The 23,887-nt window shown below is 40.4% G+C and overlaps 1 protein-coding gene across 1 annotated transcript; it reads right to left on the minus strand.

Annotated features, from left to right (window-relative positions):
* Window positions 1–724: 724 nt before the first annotated feature.
* Window positions 725–23,541, minus strand: unm_sa1261 (un-named sa1261). The gene is made up of 4 exons (XM_085156934.1): window positions 23,383–23,541; window positions 9,516–9,743; window positions 4,096–4,298; window positions 725–1,803 (listed from the first exon to the last, which is right to left on the minus strand). The coding sequence occupies exons 2-4, from the start codon at window positions 9,685–9,687 to the stop codon at window positions 982–984; spliced, it is 1,197 nt and encodes a 398-aa protein (XP_085013060.1). The 5' UTR covers window positions 9,688–9,743; window positions 23,383–23,541; the 3' UTR covers window positions 725–981.
* Between the last annotated feature and the right edge of the window lie 346 nt (window positions 23,542–23,887).

The raw sequence follows: 23,887 nt of genomic DNA on the forward strand, positions 1-23,887 counted from the left end.
AGCCGTCTTTGTAGTGTTTAAACAAGGCGGTACTTTAATGTAATACCACTTTGAACCACAAAGTGATGCAGTAAGCCAGTGTAGCATCCTGCTAACACGAGCTATTTCAATGTTATTTAAGCTAGTCTTAGCTCATTTGTGTTGGGGGGGGGGGGGACTGCTAACACGAGCTATTTCAATGTTATTTAAGCTAGTCTTAGCTCATTTGTGTTGGGGGGGGACTCGAGACAAGAAAATTTTGGATTTGAAGGAGTCTTTCAGCAAAATACAAAATAATAACAATAAAAAAAAAAAAACAGAAATAGAATGCAAAAACGTTCACCACACTGCCACCTTGTGGTGAATGTTTTCATTAGCCTGGAAAATCCACCTGCTTCTACAATTCTTTTTGTTGTAGCTGAAAATTATTTTTTATTTCTCATAGGGAAAAAAAAAAAGAACAAAACAATCTTCAGCTCTGTGGTCCCACTTGATAAAATAAATACTAAATAAATTTATGTGACATAAATAAATAAATTAACTTCAAATAAAAAACGCTTTACATGAACAAATCTACCAAATGTGAACATAACTAGCACGTTAAACACAAAGTCACGGTCTCGTTACACACAAACCATGTTCGTCATCTTCTTCAGTTTCTCTTTTCTTTATTTTTTGTTTTTTTAACCTATTGCTTGTGGCTTATGTTTGCTTTTCTTTGTTTTCCTGTCCTCAGCTTTTCTTGGTTGTTTTTTTTTTAAATCCTGTAACTGAAACCACACACAGGAAGCTACAGCTGTGTGAGTGTCGCGGGTCATTTCCTCAGAGTTCATCTTCATCAGAAATGAGCAAATCCACGACAAAGCTACAACATACGTCAGACTGTCGTTCGTTTCCCGATGCCAAACATCGCTCGCCGCACCTCTTTCTCCCGCTCGGAGAAATCTTTTTCGTCAGCACACACGCGTGAGCAGGTAGCACGAAGGCAGCGCTGCGCCGTCTCTACACGCAGATCTCAATGGGCGTGGTCACCAGGATGCGCCCTCTTTCGTTGTTCTCTCTGTTGACTCGCTCGTAGCTGCCGGTGGAGGACGGCGAGCTGTTGGTGGACATGGAGGAGTACTGGGTGTCCATCATGATCCCTCCCTTTGCCGCCACGCAGGCAGGCGACAGGCTCTGTTGCTTCAGTCTGTCCACAAGTACGTCCTCTTCTGATGACGATGAGCTGATGTCCAGAGGAGGCGCGCTACTCGCCAAAGCCCCGCTGCTGCCATTGCAGTTCCCGTTCTCGGTATCCAGCATCCAGCACTGGTTGAAGTAACTGAAGACTTCTTTGACAGAGCAGCGGCGATCCTGCTCGATGGAAAGGAGCCTACGAAACATTCGCAAGGCTTCATCGGTGAAGCGGCGCCACTGCGACGGCACGGCGGCGGTCCGACGGCGTTGCCAGCGGACAAACTCCTCGTAGAAGGCATCATTGGGCATGGCCTTCTCCCAGGGGAAGTTTCCTGTCAGCATGCAGAAGAGCAGCACCCCGAACGCCCACACGTCTGTGCTGTAATCCACGCAGAACCCCTCATGTCGGGAAGTGTCGCACAGCTCCGGTGCCGTGTACGGGATGGTTCCGCTCACGCGCTTCACCGGTGATCCGGCGCGTCGTGTCATGCCGAAGTCTGACAGCTTAACCTTTCTGCACTCTCGGTCAAAAATGAGGACGTTCTCGGGTTTGATGTCACGATGCACCAGCTTCTTGCAGTGCAGGTAGTCAAGAGCAATGGCTACCTGGTGCACGCAGCGCTTCGCCACCACCTCAGGAAGTCCCACCTGAGCAGAGAAGAGGAGTAGGAGTAGGTCATGTACATGAAACTGAAGTTTAGGTCCATATAAAGGGGACAAAGTTCAGAGGATCTGAATCTTGCTTTATCAAACCTCATACTTATCACTTTCTTACCGGCGCCATGCTTCCTGAGAAGCTGCCACCATTGTGTTTTGGGAACTGAACATTACATAACTCATAGAAAAACATGAAACCAGTTGTAGATGACACAATAAAGGTGGTGCTTGCGTTTCCTTTTCCCCTCAAGATAACATCTGCACTTCCTGCGATCTACTATATTAACAGTAGGTCACAGCTGATTGGAGCCACCGGGCACGTTAGATTAAATCCCCATTAACTGTGGTAAAAGCACTTTAACACAGTTTTAGATATAATCTCCCTTTATACAAACACATCTATGTAAATGCTCATCATAGTGACCGTTTACACTGGGCTCATGTTTGGCCAGTGTAAACAGGAAGCAGAGTGCTGGCTGCTGACGACTCATTTCGAGGCAAAACGTGACGTCACGGCATCTACATCCATCTTTTACACCATTTCCCGGGACACAATAGACCAGCATAAAATACAGACGGGCCAGTTTTTACCATCAGTTTTCAATACAAAACAGATATTCTGGACATAAATTCATACTGATGGATTCACTGGATTCTGTTTGTAGGTTGTAAGGTTCATTAACTACTAGGGCTGCCACAATTAGTCGACTAGTCACGATTACGTCGACTATCAAAATCGTCGACGACTGATTTAATAGTTGACGCGTCGTTTGAAGCTTTGTAAGATCACAAAAGACGCAGGAATAAGTAGTAGGATTTAAGAGTGTAATAACGGACTGAAACAGAAGATGGCAGCACTGCATGTACAAGGATGCCAGCTGCCGTTAAACCCCGAAGAAGAAGAAGCAGCGCAGCCCAGCTCAGTTTCCAACAATGGCGGCAGCTAGTTAGTTTTAATATTACTCTTATTATTCTTTCTGGGTCACAAAATAAACGTTTAACATATTTTCAGGCGAGAATGTAGCTGTGTAAACCTCAAATATCTGCTCAGTTTATCAAGACACCACATATTTTCAAAAGCGCTCCGACGTTTTCGGAGACGTCTGTTACCCACTAGCTCGATAGCTAGCCGGGGGCTAGGCTAACTAGAGCCGTGAGAACACCGGACTCCCGGCAAATTGTTTTCAAACCCACCGCCGTCTTTCACTACTCAGGTTAAACATGATATATAAGTCACTTAGATAACTTAAAAATGTTATTGTTTGGCTTTTTTTTAGTATTTTATTTGTTCCTGAGTAAATCGGTTTGGCTGAGATTAAAGTTATAGTTTTTACACAGCTAAATAAACATCAAGCAGACAGCTGATTATCAGAAGTGTGAGATGCTCGAGAATTTACTCCGGTGTCCTGTTATATTTTAGATAGCAAGGAGTTTATTAAACTTCACCGAAACAATCTGCAAATGTCATTAACATTTAATAAACTATCATCTTGTCTTTATTTTTAGTTAGCACATACCTTAAACACTTAAAGCTGTAAGCTAATGATAGTTATATAAGAGCAGATGCTGCTGGTGCAATAAGCTGTATGTTTTACGTCCAATGGATGATGATCTGACTAGTCGACTAATCGCAAAATAATCTGTGACTAGTCGACTATCAAAATAATCGTTTGTGGCAGCCCTATTAACTACAGACGGGAATTTACAGAATGTCTTTTTAAGGTCGTCTCATTTAGGTCTTGGCACTACAAAAACCTTTTTAGCAAACACATAAAATATTTCAAAAATGTCATTTTAACACAAAGCAGAAGGAAAACCTGTCAGACTTGAGAAACCGTCCAAAACCACCAGGTGACGGCCTTTTATTTTAATAATGCTTCACATTTTAGTCCGTGAATTTTCGTGTTTTGGCACAAAAAGAGGACCCTCCGAGCGCTGTCGGGACTGAATGCCAATGTGTAATTTGCAGCATGTATGCAGCTGGGGCTTTCCAGTTTCAAGGGGGATTAAGGGATAATCATCTGGATTATTTGAATAAACCTACATCAAATATAGAAACCATCCATCCACTCAGATTTCTTATCCAGGTCTGGATCGTGTCGACAGCAGTCGGCCACCCCTGCTGTGCTTCTCACTCTTCCGGGGGAATATTGAGGTGTTCTCAATACAACTTGGGTCTGCCCGGCATCTCCTCCCAGTCGTATATGTCTGAAACGCCTGACCTGGCTCCTTAGGATTTGGAGCAGCTTATTTGCTAAACTACAGGAATGGCTAAGCTCTCACCTGTGGAGGGATGATGTCAAACAGATCTCCCGCCTGCGCGTACTCCTGAGCAAAGATGTAGTAGTCGTCGGTTTCGAAGGCGATCCCGTACATGTTGATGATGAACGGGCAGGGCGACAGGTAGAGGGAGATGCTGTACTCTCTCAGGAAGCTCTTCAGCTTGGTGGTCTTTTTCTTCAGAAACTTTAGCGCCATTTTCGTGCCTGAAAACGAGGACAGGACCGGTTACATAACCTCCAGTCTCACTCCTCCTTTCTTGTTCTTTTCCACCCCATTAAAGTGTTTAGGGATTTATTTCACAGCTGTCTAATTGCTTCCAGGAAACTTAATTAAAACAATTTGATGAATAATTAAAATCTCGACAGAGTCAAATCCTGATGATTTATGCTTTAAGTATTTAAAATCCTCTGCTGCACTAGTTATATTTGCACTGTGTGAGCAGGATGACGCTGCTTTTGTGTTTAGAGTTTTGCAGAAAGCGTCGTTTACAGATGGAAATGTCATGTAAAACTTGCACGACAGCACATCGTCTTCAGCCGCCTCACCTCCGCTCAGTGGCCGTGAACAAGAGAAGCACTGAGGGGACATGAATTCCCAGGACTAATCTGATAATCTGAACGCTGAGGGGAAAACCCCCCAGACAATAACCTGGACGGCTGCCATGTCTGCTTATAATTTCCCCTCCAACAGGCAGCGTGTCAGCAGAGACTTCTCCAATACCACCGGATCAGCTCTCCTAAAGTGCTTTGTGCTTCTTACAGCATCCAGCCACTTTAGAAAGGTCGAGGGGGATTTTCTGTTAGTCGTGACACAGTTTAAAAAGAAATAAATTAAAAGGCATTCTTGGTAGCAACACTTTGTGCCAGCACAGACTGTACAGAAAAGATCAACAGAATCTAACCACAGTTCGTGAGATTGTCGTGATCGATGAAACAGCTATTTGAGAAAATGTTCATTCTCTCAAAGGTCTTTCCGTCATATCTAAAATAATTTAAAGAGTCATATTTACAAAGATGTCTTTCACATGCACCGTCCATCCTTTTACTCTGCCAACCCATCCTGATGCATTTGAAGGAAGTAAATGAATTGATAAGGACTCAAACAGCAGTTATGTGATAAAGTGCTAGCTTAAACATAAAAATGTGTTCTTGTTTGCAGTGTATTATTTCATTACTTTGATAAGAGAAAATGTTACTAAATAAATACCCTTTTTATTTCACTTTAAATGGGTTTGCAGATGTTTCATTGCAGTGAACACCAAACCCAATAACCAGCAGGTTGTCTAGTAACATTACTACAGGACTCAAGTATAATAAATGCAGCTTCCTGGCTGTGCAGCGCCAACATGTCTGATTTGCACAGATTCCAACAACAGCAGGTCGTCTGCAGGAATTTCATCATGTTTATATGGAAATTTAGTTGCTTTGTAAAAGATCCTGCTGGCTAAGCTGCAAAAATAAACAACATCTGTTCAGGGAGACTCGGCTGATTCCTGTTGAGCTACGACTGAGCGTTTTAGAGCAGAAACTAAATATAACCTATATTTAGGGCAAAATAAATAAATGAATAAATCTAACCCACTGAACAATCGAGTCCCTGAACAAAACATCAAAGATGTTGGGGTTGTTTTCCTCTGAAACTGTGACTTACCTTCAGTTTTACATAACAACAAACTCATCATCAGGTAAATATATTGCTCATGTAAATATAAACCTATTGTTTTGGCAACTGGCGATTTAAAAACAGATGTTCTATAACCTAATCTAAGTTTCAGTTTGTCACTATCAAACTGAAGTATAATACCTTCTCATTATGAATCTCTGCTTACATACTTTACTATTTAATCTATGTAAGTGAGTCATTCCAATATAGCTAGCACATTTTTGAAATAAATATTATAATAATACATAGATGGAAAATAATGTTAATAGAATTTGCCATATTATTCATATCTCAAACCACTGATAGTCTAATAAAGTCTTAAAAAAAGGTTTTTTATTATGTCTAATATTATTTATTTAACTGTCATTAAAATTATAAGTAAACAATTCATAACAGGCATCAGTTACTCATTTCCAGATACATCCAGTTCAAAATAATCCTTATTTATTTTATACTTTGTCTTTGTGCAGCCATCGCTTCGTCCTTTCACCGAAACCAACCACTTCTACTCTGATTGGCCATGTTACCGTATTTTTATCTTGTATCGTATTTAAAGAATAAATGAATAAAATTTTTAACGATCCACTTTGGTTCACAGAACATTCTAAACTCTCAGAACTTTGCTATTGTGATAAGATTAAATCAACAAGCTTTGACATATCACAGATTCATTTACACCATCAGTACTTATACATACGAAACACAGAAAAATAAAAACAATGATTGACAAACTCAAATTTCAAATTCATCAAAAAGGATGACAAAGAGAAACAGACATTTGAATTGAATTAATAAGATATTATGAAAACAACCTTTTAAGGTTTTAATTGAGTTTTAACTTTGAAATACAAAATGCATTTCAAACTGCATGTGACTGCTTAAAATGTCGCAAGTTCTACACATGTCGCAGAAACATCTGGGGATGAAACACTTGAGTTTGTTCATTTAAAAAAAGAAAGTAAAAAGGTTAAATGTTACACCTTCAGTCCATCCATTTCCACAGGTAACCGGATTTTCTGCTCCACACTGAAGGTCAGATAATTTAAGCTACACTTATTAACAGCTCTGGGAAGAAGCTGGCGGTTCAGTACCAAATTATGAAACCAAAAGGTATATAACATTTTTTATAAATCCATTAACGGCACACCTCAAATGGCTTGAAAAGGTCACCATTTGTCACTCCAAGAGTCTGCTGCTACTTGAAATAGGCAGTGAAGCAGAGGCTTTGAGACTCCATAAAAAAAATTTAAAAAAAAAAGACTATTAAGAGGCTGAGAACAGATGGGCAACAATTTGGATTTTAATGTGAAAAGGTTAAACAGATTTTCAGTCAATTAAGTGGTGAATTGAGGCAGTTTGGATCTCGACCTGGGCTAAAAATCCCTGCACGAAAGCGACCTCCAGTACCTCCAATTTGGCTTTTTTGAAAGTAAACACTTCAGTCGTGAGCAGAAGTACTTTACCTTCACAAACACGCCGTCATCTGACTCGAGAGCTGCTTTCATATTAGACTGTGTTATTACTCTGAGTCATAAAACAGGGCCACAAATGAGGACAGCATCTCATTTCCTGCAAGTGCAACCCTGCAGATCTGCTTATTTTGTGGGCAAATTAGTTTCTCGGAAAATCTCCTCTCCCCAGAAGAAGCAATGGATCTGAATTTCAAAAAGAAAACTGTCTTCATGGGCTTTACCTTCTGGTTCATTTTTCCTCTTATGCAAGATGAGGATGAAACAGATGTGAAAAAAGGAGGAAATTTAATTACATGAAAAAAAGATCATAGTAGGGGTGGGCAATATAAACGATATACGATATAAATTTAGCCAACGATAGAGATTTTGACTATATCGCTCTATCGCGATAGCGCATGTTGATGATGTCATCAAGCGGCGCCTGTTTCGGTCGAAAGCATCGCAGCGGCTAAAACCATTATATTCTGCAAATTATGTCGGGCGACAGTCATAGCAAAGAGATGAAGCACTTTTGAAATATGGGGAAAGCCAAAAACTGCCCTTCCTCCACTTCCATAACATTGATTCATTAATGTTGAATTCTCTCGCAGCTGCTCTATTCCCATGTTGTTGCAGTATATTAATAACTAACCTCGTATTGTGGATGAATAATCTCAGTTGTTCTCCTGACTGAAGTTTGGCCCGTGTATAGCATCCTGCTATGCGATTGCATTTGTCCCTGACCACCAGAATCCCTTACAATAACTTTTATCGAGTGGAAAAAAGTTGGCGTTCATCCTCCAGCTTCACTGTGCTAATGTTATGCTAACATAGCTGTGTCGCTAGCAATCACGTAGCACAACATTATATACCAGGTAGTCCAACTTCAGTAACCCTGCAAACGCCACTGCTGTTTAGTTTTCTGTCTTCATTTATGTTGTAAGTGGTAGCAGAGCTGTACGTTTTAATTAGTTTCAAAAATCTCTCAGTCAGAACATGGTATGAAATGTTTAGGTGGAAACTAGCGAGCTAACTTCCTGTTAACTTCTAACTCCGTTAAATTGAATAAATTCTGTTTTCATGGATGCCTGGATGTAAAACTTAATTGTTACACCCGATAAAGCAGCAACGCTGATGATTTTATTAAAGATGAAAGAATTTAGACCGTTTTAAACTCTTAGTATTCGTTTGACTTTGGGACCTGAAGTTGACGGAGTTTTGGACCCAGATTACTCCGCGAAGCTCCTCACTATGGCAGCCGTAATGCTCTGACAATCCATCAAGCAGTGCGGCTTACGGTTCGAGGTCAGTAAGCACAACCAGAATTCATACATAAGGCACACTCTCGATTTTTGAGAAAATTAAAGGATTTTTAGTGTGGAAAATACGTTATACAGAAGAAAAGAATATATTGTGATATATATCGTTACCGCACATGATTCAAATTATATCGTGATATGAATTTTAGGCCATATCGCCCAGCCCTAGATCATAGCCATCTTTCTGGCTAAAAACAACCATCATGGCATTTATTAGCTACAGCTAGCTAGCCAATGAAACTAATGATAGATTTATTTAATTGACGCTACATCATGAAGTTAATGCTAATGCACATCCCAAACTAAAAAGCCATTTGAATTAGGAAATTCAAATATATTCCATTTACTGTTTTGTTATTTTTTATTTATTGAAAAGCTTTTGGTATTTTTGTTCAATAAAATTTAGACAAAAATACCAAAAAGTTAATAAATGTAAGTACAACTTGACTATTAACTAGTTAATTCTTCCCCCAAGAGCAAGAAAAACAAACAAAAAAAACCTTTACATTATTAATTTGTCCTAAAAATATTGTAAATGGTAAATGGATTTGTTTTAAAATGACACAGAGTTACTTGATCACTACAGGTAGTTGCCAACATGGGTACACCATTTAAAAGCTTTTCCTTGTGCTCTATGCAATTTGTATTTTGGAAAACAAAATAAATAAAAATTTGGATACCTTTGCCATTTGCCCCCCCCCAAACAACCTCTTCTTCCATATTTCACTGTTACTACCAATATGGTCGTGTTTTATGGTAAAAATGCAAAAATTTACTTAATATATTTAAAAAAAAACAAAAACAAAAACAAAAAAACCCCCGGAAACATTTATTGGACGAAATTATATTTAAAGTGATTTCTTTAAAATTTATGGCCACCGGGATTTTATGTTGTGGTAAACTTGCATCAACCAGTTGTTTATTTTCATTTGTTCTGTAGATATTAATACAATTTTTTGTTCTTTACAGTAGCAGCCACAGTTAATACCTCTGATTTTGTGGATGACCAGGTCCACCTTTCCATAGGTGCCCTTTCCCAGCTCACGGATGATCTCATAGTACTTGTTGATGTCCAGTTTTTCCAGATTCTGCGCAGCAATCAGCTGGAGCTCCTCCAGGATGTCGATGGAGGCACGGGAGCCATGAGGCAAGGAGTTCATGTTGGTTAAAGGGACGGGGCAAGGGGGGCTGAGGGCTGGTCTGGAGATGGATTTTCCTGGAGAGCAGGAAGGAAGACGAGGTTTACTGTGAGGGAACTTATCCACCATGTCTACATTCCTAAACTATACACCACTGCTTTACAAAGCATATCTTGTACTGCATGTGTGTACTGTACTGGTATCAAAGGGAAAGAAAACGCTTTGAGTCCAGGCCAGTGAACCGTTATGTAATCTTTACACTGTGTTCTTACTTTGAGAAAATATAGTTTCTAAGATCACAGCTCCTCATAGCAACAAAGAGCATAATCGAAGAACAAAAGGTGGGAATTTTTCTATCAAAGCCCATTTAATATATGCAGATTCAGACAGAGGTTCGTTATTCACACAGTTCAGTTACCTTCAAAGTCTAAACAGAAACTAAAATTGGCACAAATAATGCATCAGACACAAATTCATGTTGTATTACATTCAGTATGCAAAAGACAAAAAATGATGCAAGTTTGGTAAATGTAGGTAAATAAGCATCCTTGCAAGATTAAAATGTTTATATATGGCTTATTGATGTCTCTCCTTCCTGTTAAAAGATAGTTCTTAGTTGCCAAGTGTTTGTTTACAAAAAAAATGATGTAATTATTGGGTTCTCTAATAATATTTTAGGACATTTGCTTTAGATTAAAGGGTTTAGAGATAACTCTTACATAAGTAGCTTTGTATAGATAATACTGATAATGGAAAAAGCACCACGTGTCATTACTACAGCCACAAGGTTAAAACAGAAAATCTCCCTGCACCTGAGTTCTGTTTCTACTTTATTCTAGTTTTATTTAACACAAATAGAACTTCAGTCTCCGAGCAGCAAACTTTTTGTTAACCTTGTGCAAAGACATCCAAGTTGCATAGCTTTGGGTGAGATAGGCGATATAACCCCGGCACAACGTCCTGATGCTGACTGATGAAAGAAAATGAAGAAAATTAATTGAACGAGTCCATCCCTGAGAGCAGAGAAGTGTTGCTATTTGCAGAGCTGATCCTCTGCAGCTGATTAACGATCTTTCCACATTAACGAACGTCTAATTCCGAACTGACGTGTTTCTTCTCCGTCACGCCTGCTGCCATTCACTCAGCAAATCTGTCTCGCCTTCCGGCTCCTTCTGCTGCCGAGGGGAGCCAAGCAACACTTCAGATCTCTGGATGAATGCGGAGACTTCACAGCCCTGATGGCCCAGCAGAATTGCACCACGTCTCATTAACAGGGATGAGAAAGTGTTGAAGGAGACGGGATGCTAGCCACATCCTGTGCTTCGGGTCCATCTGTGCCCGCTTGGCTCCCATCTACAGCGTGAGTGTGCACGATGGGGAAATGTGTACAAGAAACTCAAGTAACGCGTGTGAAAACAATGAACCCAAACAACAACAGAGTATGGTCCGCTTGGAAAAAACACAGTGAGAGTAAAACTGTGATTTGAGTAAATAAAAGCCTATTAATGCAGATTTACGTTACTGAAACAAATACAGCACGTGAACCAGGACGTTTATTTTATGATTTTATGATCTCAGCTTCAGCGTTTGCAGCGTACTCAAGCTGGATTAAACAACAGCCTTTATTAACCCAACACTTCCTGCTGCTTCACAGGGTGGCTTTTATTGTGAAAAAACAAAAACAAAAACAACCCACAGGAAAAAATAATGTTTTTCTGAGAATTTAATGTCATTTTTTTTCTGTTCATTTTTGAAAGACGCCGACTTGTCTGCAACTGCTCACCAAGTGGTAGTGAAACTGTAAAAACAGACCATTTACCTTCAAAGTAAAAGTCGTGCATGTCTCAAAAGGCGCAACTTACTTTGAAAGTTGAGCCTTTGAAGGTCTTCGTTTCCGGTTTGCACTGACCGCTCAGCGTAAACGTTGAGTGTTTGTAGGTGAGTCGGGTTCTTGCACGTTCCACCGAGTTGTTTGTTACATGAATAGAACTTTTCATGTCTCGTTTCTTCAGCTTTCAATTGTCCAATCATATAAACTACACCGAACAAGAGTTGAGAACAGAACACGATTTTTGGCACGTTTTTCATGGGCTCAACCCACATACTCAACTCTGCTGCTCAACCCATGACTGTGGGTTGAGCAGCAGCTGTGGGTACAAATGTGGCACCGTTCAAGGGGAAATAAACAGGCTTTCCAACTGTATGAAATTTATTATCAAACAGTATTGTTACAACAACATTTTACTTTTTACTTACATCTTACACAACTGTATTTTATGTCTTTGCCTCCAAATCTCAGTAATGCATCAATCTGTTACACACAGAAAAACTCAAACTGACATCAGTGATGAATATCTTGAATTTTTAAGCTAACAGTATAACTCTGGCTGTGCTGTAAACAACAAAGTAGTATTTAACTGTGCTTTTGTTTCTTCAGAACCTCTGTTACTGGTAAATAAAGCAGGCTGACATGTTCAAAACTGAAACCCCGACATGCTGAAAACACTGCGTTAAAAAGCAGTGAAAGGAAGCCGTGAGCTCGGCTGTGTTGGAGTGACAGCGGAGGATGGAATTGGCCCTCGAAATAAACAGTATGTGCTGAGCATTAAAGTACGACAAGCTGATAAAAATGAGGACTCAGCTGAACCCAAAGGAGCCAACTGGCTGTCTATCACCGGTCCTCTCAGCATCCCTCTGACAAGGTCAATAAAGCACAGAAAGGAAGAGGAGACAGCCGGAGAGTGTTTAGAGCTGCAAACAGACACACTCGGGCATCTCAATTTTACATGCTAGATACGTAGGTAGATTTTTAATTAAAATTCGAGCCCTTTTCAAAATAATGGCCGTTTTCTTGCACAGTTTTTCTGCTCAGCCAGCAGTACAGTTCACAGGGTCAGAGCGAGGGCCCGGTAAATGAACATGAGCCCAGATGCACAAAGAGAACGAAGCATCTCACCTCTGCTTTCAGGATGATCAAATAATGCCAGGAGGAGCACTTTGTGCCTCCCTTCTTTGTTCATGTGTCAAACACATTTTCACAGCACAAAGAGACACTGCAGAGACCTTTTGTTAAAGGACAGTAAATGTTTTTTCCATACACCTGTTCTGTTTCAGACTTTCATTTGGAGCATTAAAGGAGCCCAGAAAACCATTGTTATTACCGACACTGCTGCTATTATGTGAAACCAAATCATTATTTTAAATAGCAAGTACTCCATGTACAAGCTTGCATCAGACAAAAAAGCCAAAACAAAACAACAACAACAACCCACCACAGTAATCTCCTAATTTTTGGGAAAACTGCTCTTATCTATGCTTTATACTGTTAGTTTTTGTCCTTTTCTGGACTTTGTCTTGACTTTAGATTACTGGACTCTATATATTATTATTATAACAAGTTTTTGTCTGAGTGTGTTGCTGGGTCTGAAATGCACCGGGATGTCATGCTTGGAGAAAACTCGTTTTTCTGATACACCAGCTACATAGGGGATGACAATGTTGTTGCGTCTGTCCTTCTTATCCTCCCTCGCTGGTGTCTGATCTTCTTTTCTGTGCCTCTTTGCTGACTTTATGAACGCCCAATTAAGATAACCGCAAGCCATCTATGTCCACTGTGAGCAACCATCTTTGAACAGAGGCGGTGGTTTACGACACCAACTCTCTGCCATCTATAATCCAGTTTTGAGATCCCTCCCCAGACGCCTTAACGCCCACTCACATCCTGGGCCATCTGACCTCAGGAATTCGCATGATAAGGTGGGGCCAGGTTTCACAATGAGCTCACCCGAAACTCTGGCTGATTGGGACCCACACCCAGTTGCACACCTTGACTCAGGTGATTAGAGGATCATCAGGGGGTCCTTTTGTCCCTCTGTTGGGGGGAAACTCCCACTAGGTTTATATCTGGGACTCCCCACCATTTGACCTTAGAACTGAAGAAGCTTCTCGGATGAGAGGTGAAACGTCTTCAAGCAACTTAAAGAAGTCCAGACGCTTTTCTTTGCAAGCTCCTTTACGATGACCTGGATGACTGAGAACCTTCACAGACATATTATACTGTTAGTTAGTACTGCTCATGGGAGCAATACTAGCAACAAACATTAAAGTCGCCACCTTTGTATTTTTACTAAAAATTCATGCCAGCACACCCCCCCCCCCCCACCCGCGGACCACATGAACCCCCGCTACGGAACCTTCAGAGACAAAAAAAAAAAAGCCAATTTACTAGAAAGACAATGGGGGAATACAGGATAATATTTTTTGTTTTTATCAATTTATTATTTAAAAAAAGGAAGCAAAATTACCCTCCTCCAATATAAATAAATGAATAAAATTCTATAAAAGAAAAAAAAAACCTGAAAAAATTATGGGATAAAAAGGGTACATCTACTAGAAAGAAAAATTACAACTAGCCCACTAAAATGTAAGAAAAAAAAATCACGTTAATTAAATCACGTACTTGATTTCTGGGCTCAATGATTCATTAATTCAGAAATGTTAACAAAACACCGACAAGTCTGCTGATTTTCTAGAAACTTTGTGAGAATTTAGAAAACTAAAACCTGGCAACAACAAGTCGAATGATGTCACCAAATGACCAAATGTGAATGCTTGTCTTCTACAAAAGACACATTTTGTTGTCAGATCAAGCAGAGAACTCACCATCCATTTACTTACGTTACGTTTACCTAACCATAGCAACTTTGACATACATGCATTAATTATGTTTCACCCTCGGTGTCTTCCTGCTATCCGAGCGTGAACGCTTCCTCACGTGCTCTCACACTGAAGTCATATCAAACAGCCCGGAGATGAAAGGAACCACAACCACCACTAATTAGGTGTAACATTTTTTAGCTGCAGCTCCCGGCGCTCCCGCTAAGTTTAAGGGGTAACTGCTCCCCCAAGGGCATCAAGGAGCCATGTCTGCCTCTCTGATGAGCGGCGCAAGACCGCCTTCCCATCATCCTTTCAGTTGGTAAACAAAGCCGGCTGGAATTCAACCAGTCTGCTTTACGTCTGTTATGCCCTGATAAGGTTACCTGTCTTTTGCGCCGCTTGGCAGGTGGGTGGGGTCCAACGGTGAGTCAGAAAGCTGTGAGTTTTAATGACCTTTGATTTTCCTGCAGCAACAGCAGCAGCGAGGTGGCACAGCTGCCATGGCTACAGCCTGACGATGCTTTGTGTTTCCAGCGGTTCCCTGCAGAACTCGAGCTTCTCTTGGACTGCCAAAATGTCACACTCTTGTTTCTAATAATGTCTCATTCACAGTAAAACAAACCGAATACATTTATTGAAGGGTCTGGTTTCAATGCTGGAGCTTGTGGAGAGTGCCAGAGTTTTAACTGGGACACATGGTTGATGTTTGAGTCCCTGTAGGTACATATAGTTTGTATAGGGACAGATTTAAAGCTGAAATTTCTTCTTTGCTTTAGGATTTGTTCCTGAACTCATAGATCCACAAAACCAGGAGCCAAAGACAAAGTCAGAAGCTTCCTTCTGTGTTTTCTAAGGTGTAATCTAAAGTGTAATCCGAGGAGACCACTGATCACTTACAAGAAGAATAGTATTGCCGCTGTGACGATGAGTAAACCTGACAAACTCGACAGAAGTGCTGAGTAATGGTCTCCCGGTGCCGCAGGAAAAACAGCCTCTGCCACCTCGTGTGTGTTCAGGCCAGCATCGACTTGTAAAACATCGGCACCCAATTAATCATTTGTAATGTGAAATCAATGCATCACCAGGCTGAAAAAATATTTATGAACAAAGGCTGCCATCTTACACTATGCCTGCCTCCCGACAAAAATCTTTCATACATCAGAGTTTCCAAAAACAAGAGGGGGAAAAAAAATGACCTATTCAGGGATGATTTGGACATAAAAGACAAAAGAAGAACTGATGTCTGCTTCGTGAACGTCTGGTGAAACAGCAGCAGCGTGACTCTAGATTTCTCCAGCTATTGATGGGCTGGAATGAAATTTGGTGCACATATCCAGGATGTCTGTAGGATGAATCCTAACGCCTATGCTGAGCTGCTGACTCTTCACATAAGGTTAACATTTGTGCTCAAACACACTAAACGAACAGGCCAAACAGTTGAAAAGACACCTGAGCTTTAGATGACCTCCTTCACAGTCTGAAGACTCTTTTATGTCTTATACATTTAAAGATTTCAAGGTATTTACTAACAACTATAACAAACCACCACAGTTGGTTTCTTTTTGTACCCAGTACACTCAAAAGAGCAAGAACAATTTTTTGAAAGCGGACCGCTACACATATCTACAGTTATTAACCTTTAGGACCTCTTAGGTTTTTTGTTTTTGCTTTACTTTGAGCTCCCACTAGTACAATTTATATGTTTATCTGAGCAGAGATTCGTTTTTATAAGTCTGCAACGTTCAATGTAATTCAGTTTTATTTATCTAGCACCAAATAACAACAATAGTTGCCTCAAGGTGCTAAATATTGTAAGGTAAAGACCAGAGGCGTAATTTCCAGGGAGGTTATGACCCCCCCAATAATCAGACTCAACCAAAATAACCCCCCCAATAAAATTATGAATTATCTTGCATAAATAGGCTGTTGATTTTTTTTACTCATTTCAGGCATTACCAGCAAAATAGTTTATTTAGACAGAGATCTTGACACCCCCCCCCCCCCCCCCCCCCAATGTTCAACACAAAGTTACGCCAATGGTAAAGACCCTTGAATAATACAGAGAAACCCCAACAATCAGACTAAGCCCTATGAGACAAGCACTTTGGCGAAAGTGGCAAGGAGAAACTCCCTTTTAACAGGAAGAAACCTCCGGCAGAACCAGGAACAGGGAGGGGCGGCCATCTGCCACGGTCGGTTGGAGGTGAGGTGTCATTGGGTGCCAAAAACTGTCAGGACTATCAATGTCCACCTTGTGCTCCCCCTGTGGTGCTGAAGTTTATGTCACTCCAACACAAGTGGATAAATAGCTGTTGGTTACTCCTCCAACTCTGAAGTTGAGAACATAAAACAAGAACTTTTGGTGATAATTTCTCAATTTTGTAAGACTTTCTCCAAATGTTATCCTTCACTATTACTCAGGGCCTTTGAACTGCACTACTATAGTAAATGTAATAAATGAATAAATAAAGATTTTTGTCTTATTTTTCTAAACTTTGTTGTACAAACTATTCAGTTTTTGGAAGTTTTAATAATTCTAATCTATTGAAGAAAAAGCCTGCAGTTCTATTAAGACTCACATCAGCCCCATGTGTACGTTATATCAATAAATGTTAGCATGCTAACATGCTAAATAAAGCAGTTACAAGTACAGAACGTTAACCCACTTAGCGCAGTGGGTATGTTACAGGTTTGATGTTAGCCTTCATCTCTAAAATACTCTTTGCCTAAGTGGAGCATTAAAGTGTATGGGATTTATGCTAGAGGGGGATTTTAATATTTCCTGCTACAGTCAGTGACTTTAATCCTATCTGGAGAGCATGTGAAGGATTCTGACTGCTGTCAAAGTAACAATTCATAAAATAACCCCAATCTAAATCCCACCATGAGTTTTTAAAAGTGGATCTAAAAAAATTAGAAAATGGAAGAAGAAAAAGATCTGATAGAAGCACCAATGAGCAGGTCTATTTAGCCAATAATATGGTGACAGGAAGAAATTAAATCTGTTATTAAATTAAAGAAGAGCAATACCATCATGTAGCTTATTAATATGTCGCAGCAGATGGTTTGTTACTCACAACCATCTGGTGGAATTAATCTTGGAATCTTATTGGGAAAAGAAGGTAGAGATTTTTAAAAAATATTAAGAAACAAGAAAAAAAAAATACTTGATCTGATTGTTTGTTAGCCTATGACAAACAAATAACAACAACTAAGTGATAAAGTAAAGTTGAAGCCACTCGAAAACAATTTTTTAAAAGCTTTCAGTTAACTTTTCTTTCAGTAACGAGATATCCTCCACTTCCGATATAACTGATGCTACAGAGGCCAATAATAAAGTTGGATGACTGGTTGGTTAATTAGTGATTGGCGAAGCCCATCCCTGGTGGATTCTTTGGTGATTACTTGGTAACAGTCTCAACAGCACACCAGAGGCTGCCTCCATCTGACGCCAGGCGTTCTCTTTTCAAAGATTTCTAAATAGGTTTTGAGGTGTATTTTCTTTATTTTGGTTGTTTCTGATGAATATCCATCTCTCACATTGTTTTGCCAGTTCTCTATGAGAGTTTAGCAATGGCTGACTTCTAATCGCTAACTAGTGTGATTACACTGAAAGTGCCCAGTTCTAAAGTCCTTGACATATCTTTCAGGCAGAATGAACACCCAAGTTTGTCAATGTGATAACTCGGGACCCAGATCATGCAGGATTTCAACATTCATACCGTAGATGCAGCTACTAAAAGGTCAATATCTTTTTAAACATCACCACAGATTTTCAAATTTATACATATTTATAGGTGCATCTACTAGGAGGCTGAGGAATAGCATGTGTCAGTATTTTTATAGTTTTATTCTTTGTTTGGAGAGAGATCAAGCACAAAAACAAAAATACCAAATTATCTGCTTTTTAAGGTGTCAAAGCTCTTATTAGTAAAGCTTTACAAGCCTTTTTAATGGACGACCTTGTTCCATTTTAAAGACAAAAAAAAAAAATAGAAGACAATCTGAGGACAAACTCAAGTTCTCAAAACTAAATGTTTGGTATTTATTAAAGATACCAGCACAAGTAGAGAGCATGAACCCTGACAGAATGACTGATAGTAATCTCGGTCTTGCAATGTTCAGAATCCAGGACCAGACGAAACACATGTGGGATTTGAGATGCGACAGTCTGGCAGCTTAGCTGCCTGAGCTAATGTACTTAAAACAGACATAAAAAGCTTTTCCGATAGTTTTCCATGAAGAGAATAATGGCTTCACTTAAGGTGATTAATAATGTGCCATTTCGAAAAAAAAGCAGAGTTTCGTTTTTCTGCCACTGCCTTTAGCTATTTCACGGTGACCCAAGTATGTTTGGGGTTTAAGTGACCAAAATAAAATTTTAAAAATACATTTTAGGTCGTCTCCTTGAGCCTTTTCTCAACAGACAGAATAACTAAAATAAAGTCTTTACAGTGATCAATAACGTAAGCAATTAGCAGCAGCCTTGGGCTTTTCTTGTGTTTACCGTATATTTTATTAATGCTACAAAAAGGCTTCAGTTTGAGCTCTAATGGGCTGAAATGTCTTCTGGTTGCTGTTGGTCATCAGTCATTGTCTGTCAAGCTGAGTCCACTGAACTCTGTGAACCGACAGGTCCAATCAATCAACTAAAACAAAACAGCCAATCAGTGAAAGAAAATGGTGACTTTTTGCCATTACTGATGACCCTTCCTCTCAGTTCACTACCTGTAAGCTTTTTATTGCCATAAATTGACTATTTTAAGAACGAATGTCATACATTTGATGGTTCGACTTGCTTCTGTCAGGTATGACTGTAAACGGAGTAATCTGGGAGTTTGGTAACAAAAGATAAACATGAATTATTACTGTGAAACACTGTGAATGTCAACAGCTTTTAAAAATCTCAATTCTTCTGTTTAGAGCAGAAGAATGACAGTTTCATTATCACCTATTCCACCCAGAGAATATCTCACGAGGGCAGATGATGAACAACACTTCATAAAAACATTTTAACGCGACAATAACTGATCATTTAAATAAGGAAGTGATTGTCAGGTTATTTGCAGCTCAAACAAAAATACCCATCACAACGTGTCATGATTTCCTCTAACACAAGTCAAAAATCTAAGAGCAAATTTCATTTGTAAAAAGACATTTTTTGCCACCTGACTCTATATTGAAGATATAAAGAATAACATGATACATTAATTTTTTGAATACATAAGCACAGCAAACGACCCCTGTAGGCATGGAAAAAATCGTGTGTGGGTTCTTGCTACTATATAGATACCGTTCACGGTAATATCGATACAATGTTAGGCAATGATAAGAAAATCAAATATCGCGATAGAATATGGGTAAAACGCGCATGTGCAGTGCCTTTGTTTTCATGCGCACATGGCAGAAAAAGCATGGCGGCGACGGAGAATGAGAAGGACGAAAGCGGATCGTTGAATGCAACGGATGAATCAGAATTTGTTTGTAAAAATGTTGCAACTTCAGTCGAACTGGTTTGGCTTTCTTCCGTCAGATACACACCAAAGCACATTTTTTGGTAGAGCATGCAAGCGGGCCGTCGTTATTACCAAATCGATTTTATTTGGTACACGGCGCTTAAAAATCTGTCAAAACATGTTTTAGTACGACTTTGCTAAGCTACGAAGCCGCACAGCTTGATGGATTGTCGGAGCATTACAGCTACTGTAGCCTCGCGGAGTGATACGTACTGTGCTTCAACATAATGTTACCGTATTGTGTGTGTGTTTATAACCTCTTTTTACGTTTTGTGGATATTATACATGGTTATGCTGAGGATGTCGGCCAGTTTCCACTGGAAATGCCTTTTGGTTAAACTGTCAGCCAGGCATTTGCATTTGCACTGTTAAATTTTTATATAACTTTAATGCACATAAAAACAAACAAACAAAAAAAACAGCTGCTTGTTTAAGTAAAAATACATTGATGGGTTTTTTCTTTGCATATAATAAAGTTGTGGAGTCTCACATGCATTATATCGTCAGTTATATTGTTATCGCAAATTTTCAAATATATATCGTGATAAATGTTTTTGGCTATATTGCCCTACCCTAATACAGATTATAATTACTGAAAAGATGACCAACCACTTACATAACTAATAAATGACACTGCTTCTAAAAATGTCAACTTATCACCTGGTTTCAGTTTCTCTAATCTGAGGATTTACTACATTTCTTTTGTTGTATATAAAATCCTGAAATAATCATTTCAGCTTTTAGATTTTTGGCTTTTGGTTATGACAAAAGGAATAATGTAAAGACCCACACCTGACAGCTATGAACTAAAACCACACGCTATTTATAAAAGACAGATTAACCACTGTGGTTATCACTAATTGGCTTCTAGACTCTGCATTTTGTTCGTTGATAACCATTATAACATGGATGATTTTGGACATTTACGTGGGGTCTGTGGGGATTGACTCACTTTTAGAGAAGCCTCAAGTGGTTGCGAGTGAAACTGCAGATTTTCTTGCCTCTTGGCTAAAACTCCAAACTGATCATCTCATAACAACTGCACATGTCCAGGTCTGCTACGAGAAAAGAGTCATTTGGAAGACACGAGTACCTACTGACTGAAAGACGTACAAACCACATCCTCGGCACCTTCAGACATCGGTAAAGACCAGATGTCTACTTCAGTGATGCCACAAAAAGTATGTGTCGATCATACCGAAATATTACTAAAGCTAAAGAGTTTTCATCCTCCCTCGGACTTATCCCTTTATCAGCCCTGGAAAGTGCTGACTCTTCCCCTCTCTGTGCTGGTTGTTGTTGGCCTTTCAGCTCCATCCTCAGTCATTCAGCTCACCGCCACCGATCTAATGTTAACGTGTGAACTGTTGTTCTTTAAATCTGCTCACTGAGAAGCAACAAAACCGGAGAGATTACTTCTGCCCCGTGAGCAGCTCGTTCCTCTGGAAATGTTTGCAGAAGTCAGACTGCATCACGGCAGCCGTCACGGCGCTGGAGTTCAGCGTCCTCTCGTGCGGCGGCCTCCGGCGAGGCTCGGCCGTCCGCTCCCACGGCGCTCACGGAGCTGTGCAGCACATCAAAGCAGCCGGCTTTAACCGGCTCGACCTACATCGCCTGCGAACACTGAGGCTTTGTCCCTGCGCGCTCAGCAGCGCATCACTGGGCGCTCTCCTTTACTGCCAAAGCATTTCGGCTGCTGCGATCCCCACGCAACAGAAGGCAGCGATACACTCTTTGTCTGATTTCATCTCACAATCTCTAAGCGTCTTCCTCCTGCCTGCTGAGGAGATGTGCATGGTTTTATTTTCACGTCTCCTCTGCAGGGCTGAACTAACAAATATTTCTGTGAAATAAAATATTATGGGCTGCTGTGTGGTGCAGGCCATCCAGGAAGTTTATGCTGCAGTTTCTGTGAAAAGAAAATCGAGTGTTTTATTCACTATCTGTGTCTGAATGCTAGCGCTCAGGTTTATGTTTGTAGTTTGCTGCACTCTGCACTCTTATCTCAATATTCTGGCTCGTGTGAAATCCAAAAATCCATGGCAGTGACTACATCCATGTTTTAAAGTCCTTGTTGTAACAACAAAAAACACTCAAGGCTCATTCACGTGGGGCTACTTCGTCAATGAAACCTTAAATAGTTTTATCAATACCCATAAGAGGTTTAATAACCCCCCGAATAAGGGTGTTGGTTGGGTTTGTATGTACAAACACACAAACAAAACCAGAAAGCAGAAATCCTGTCATCTGAGAAGCTAAAAGCGACATGAAAGAAGCAGCTCGTAGCCCATGAGTGGATGAAGGTGTGGAACTCAAGAACCCCTGCGCTCTGGACTTCAGGGGGCTTTCATCGTGCTTCGGACAGAAGGAGCTGAGACAAAAGAGACAATTTTAGGGATTCGATTGTCGCAAAATTCCTTTCTGCGACAGCACCACGAATCACCGCCACTTCTATTTCAATCATCTCCAAGCTCCAATCATCCAGCCGCTTCAGTGTTTCGTTTGCAAAAGGTGAGGGAGCGTGTCCTGTAAACCTTTAAGCGACCAATCAGCTTGAGTTAGCAGCACGCTAGCATTTTACAGGTAAAATCAGCGTCACCAAAAGTCTCCCTTTGTTTATATTTGGACATATGATTGAGGCTACGCTTGTGAAAGTAGGTGTTAATTATTTTTTAAGCAGTTCGGCGTCTCGTGTTGATCTGCAGCCAATTATATATCCACTACTACAAAGAAGACGTGGCTATTAATCCCACAAAGTTTCAGATTCCTCTAAACTTGGTGGATTTATGGGAGCCAGAGCGAGGCGATGAAGGAGCCCTCAGCAGGGAGGATGCAGAAAAAAATTAACTTTGCACAAAAATACCGATAAGCATCAGCATCAAAGTCAACACACTGGTGAACCTTTGTCATCTGAGATGCTGAATTCTTAGTGTTTAGCAAACCTGTCCAATTTTTGCATGAAAAAAAAATCTAAAATGTCAGAACCAGAACCACGTCCGATGATTAATCACCTTCCATTAACACCATAAATCCCCATGTCTGTATCCTTGATGCAGACCTGGAGTCAGTAACACTGTTTACAGACACTCAGACATAAAAACTGCAGCACAAAGAGATCAACTGTGGAGGTGATCTGCAGACACAAAGCGTGCATGCATTATATCCATGACAGCGTGCAGCACATGAGCATGTCTGTGGCGAGAAATCTGCTCTGTAAATGTAGAGGGAGGAAAGTCAATACCAGAGATTGTAGCTCTGAGACAATAGCTTCACAGCAGCTCTATTGTTCTGCTCAGGCTGGGTGAACTTTGTTTTAGATTTACAGCTGTATATTTAGAATACATTGTTTTCAGAGTGCAAAGCCCAATATAGTGCCCGTGCATAGACACACAACAGCCGTGGAGTGTTGTGCTTTTGCCTCAGAGCAGTGAGGCATCACTTTCAAGCTGAATCTGAGCTTTAAATGCTTGAAAAGACACCGAGCAGCGTTTCGTAAGCTGTTAACTGGTTTTACTGGGAGAAAAACGAAATCTTCTCCTACCGTTGACAAAGTGCTGGAAGCTGTCAGTCCATTCAGACAACGTTCGGATCCTTCAGCGACTCAGGAGACCGCCTGGGAGTGAAGGCTCTGCGGGGACCGGCTGCTGTCTGTCACCGTGCATCCGCCGTGGTCTGTCTCCCGAGCCCCTCTCTATTGTCTCCGCACTCGGCCGGCGGCCCCGCCCACCGCCTCTGACCTCCAATCAGAGCACAGAGCGTCAGTGACGCCTTCCAGGATTGCAGGAATTTACACGTTAGACCGAATTAAAATTCAGATGTAAAACTGTCAACAGCAGTGGTTTACAATACTGCAAATTTTTGTATAAATCGCCAATACTATTATCAATACATTTAACCTATAAAGGCACTTTTTACACTAAATCAGTGAGATTTGTATTTTCCATAATAATTAGTTAATAGAATAAAACACACATTTCAGCTTTTCATGTATTTTGAAACTGTTTTTTTGGAGACCTGGAATGTGCCTGTCTCTAAAACACTTGGGT

The sequence above is a fragment of the Neolamprologus multifasciatus genome, chromosome 4, assembly GCF_963576455.1.
Source record: "Neolamprologus multifasciatus chromosome 4, fNeoMul1.2, whole genome shotgun sequence".
In the NCBI taxonomy this organism is placed as follows: Eukaryota; Metazoa; Chordata; class Actinopteri; order Cichliformes; family Cichlidae; genus Neolamprologus; species Neolamprologus multifasciatus.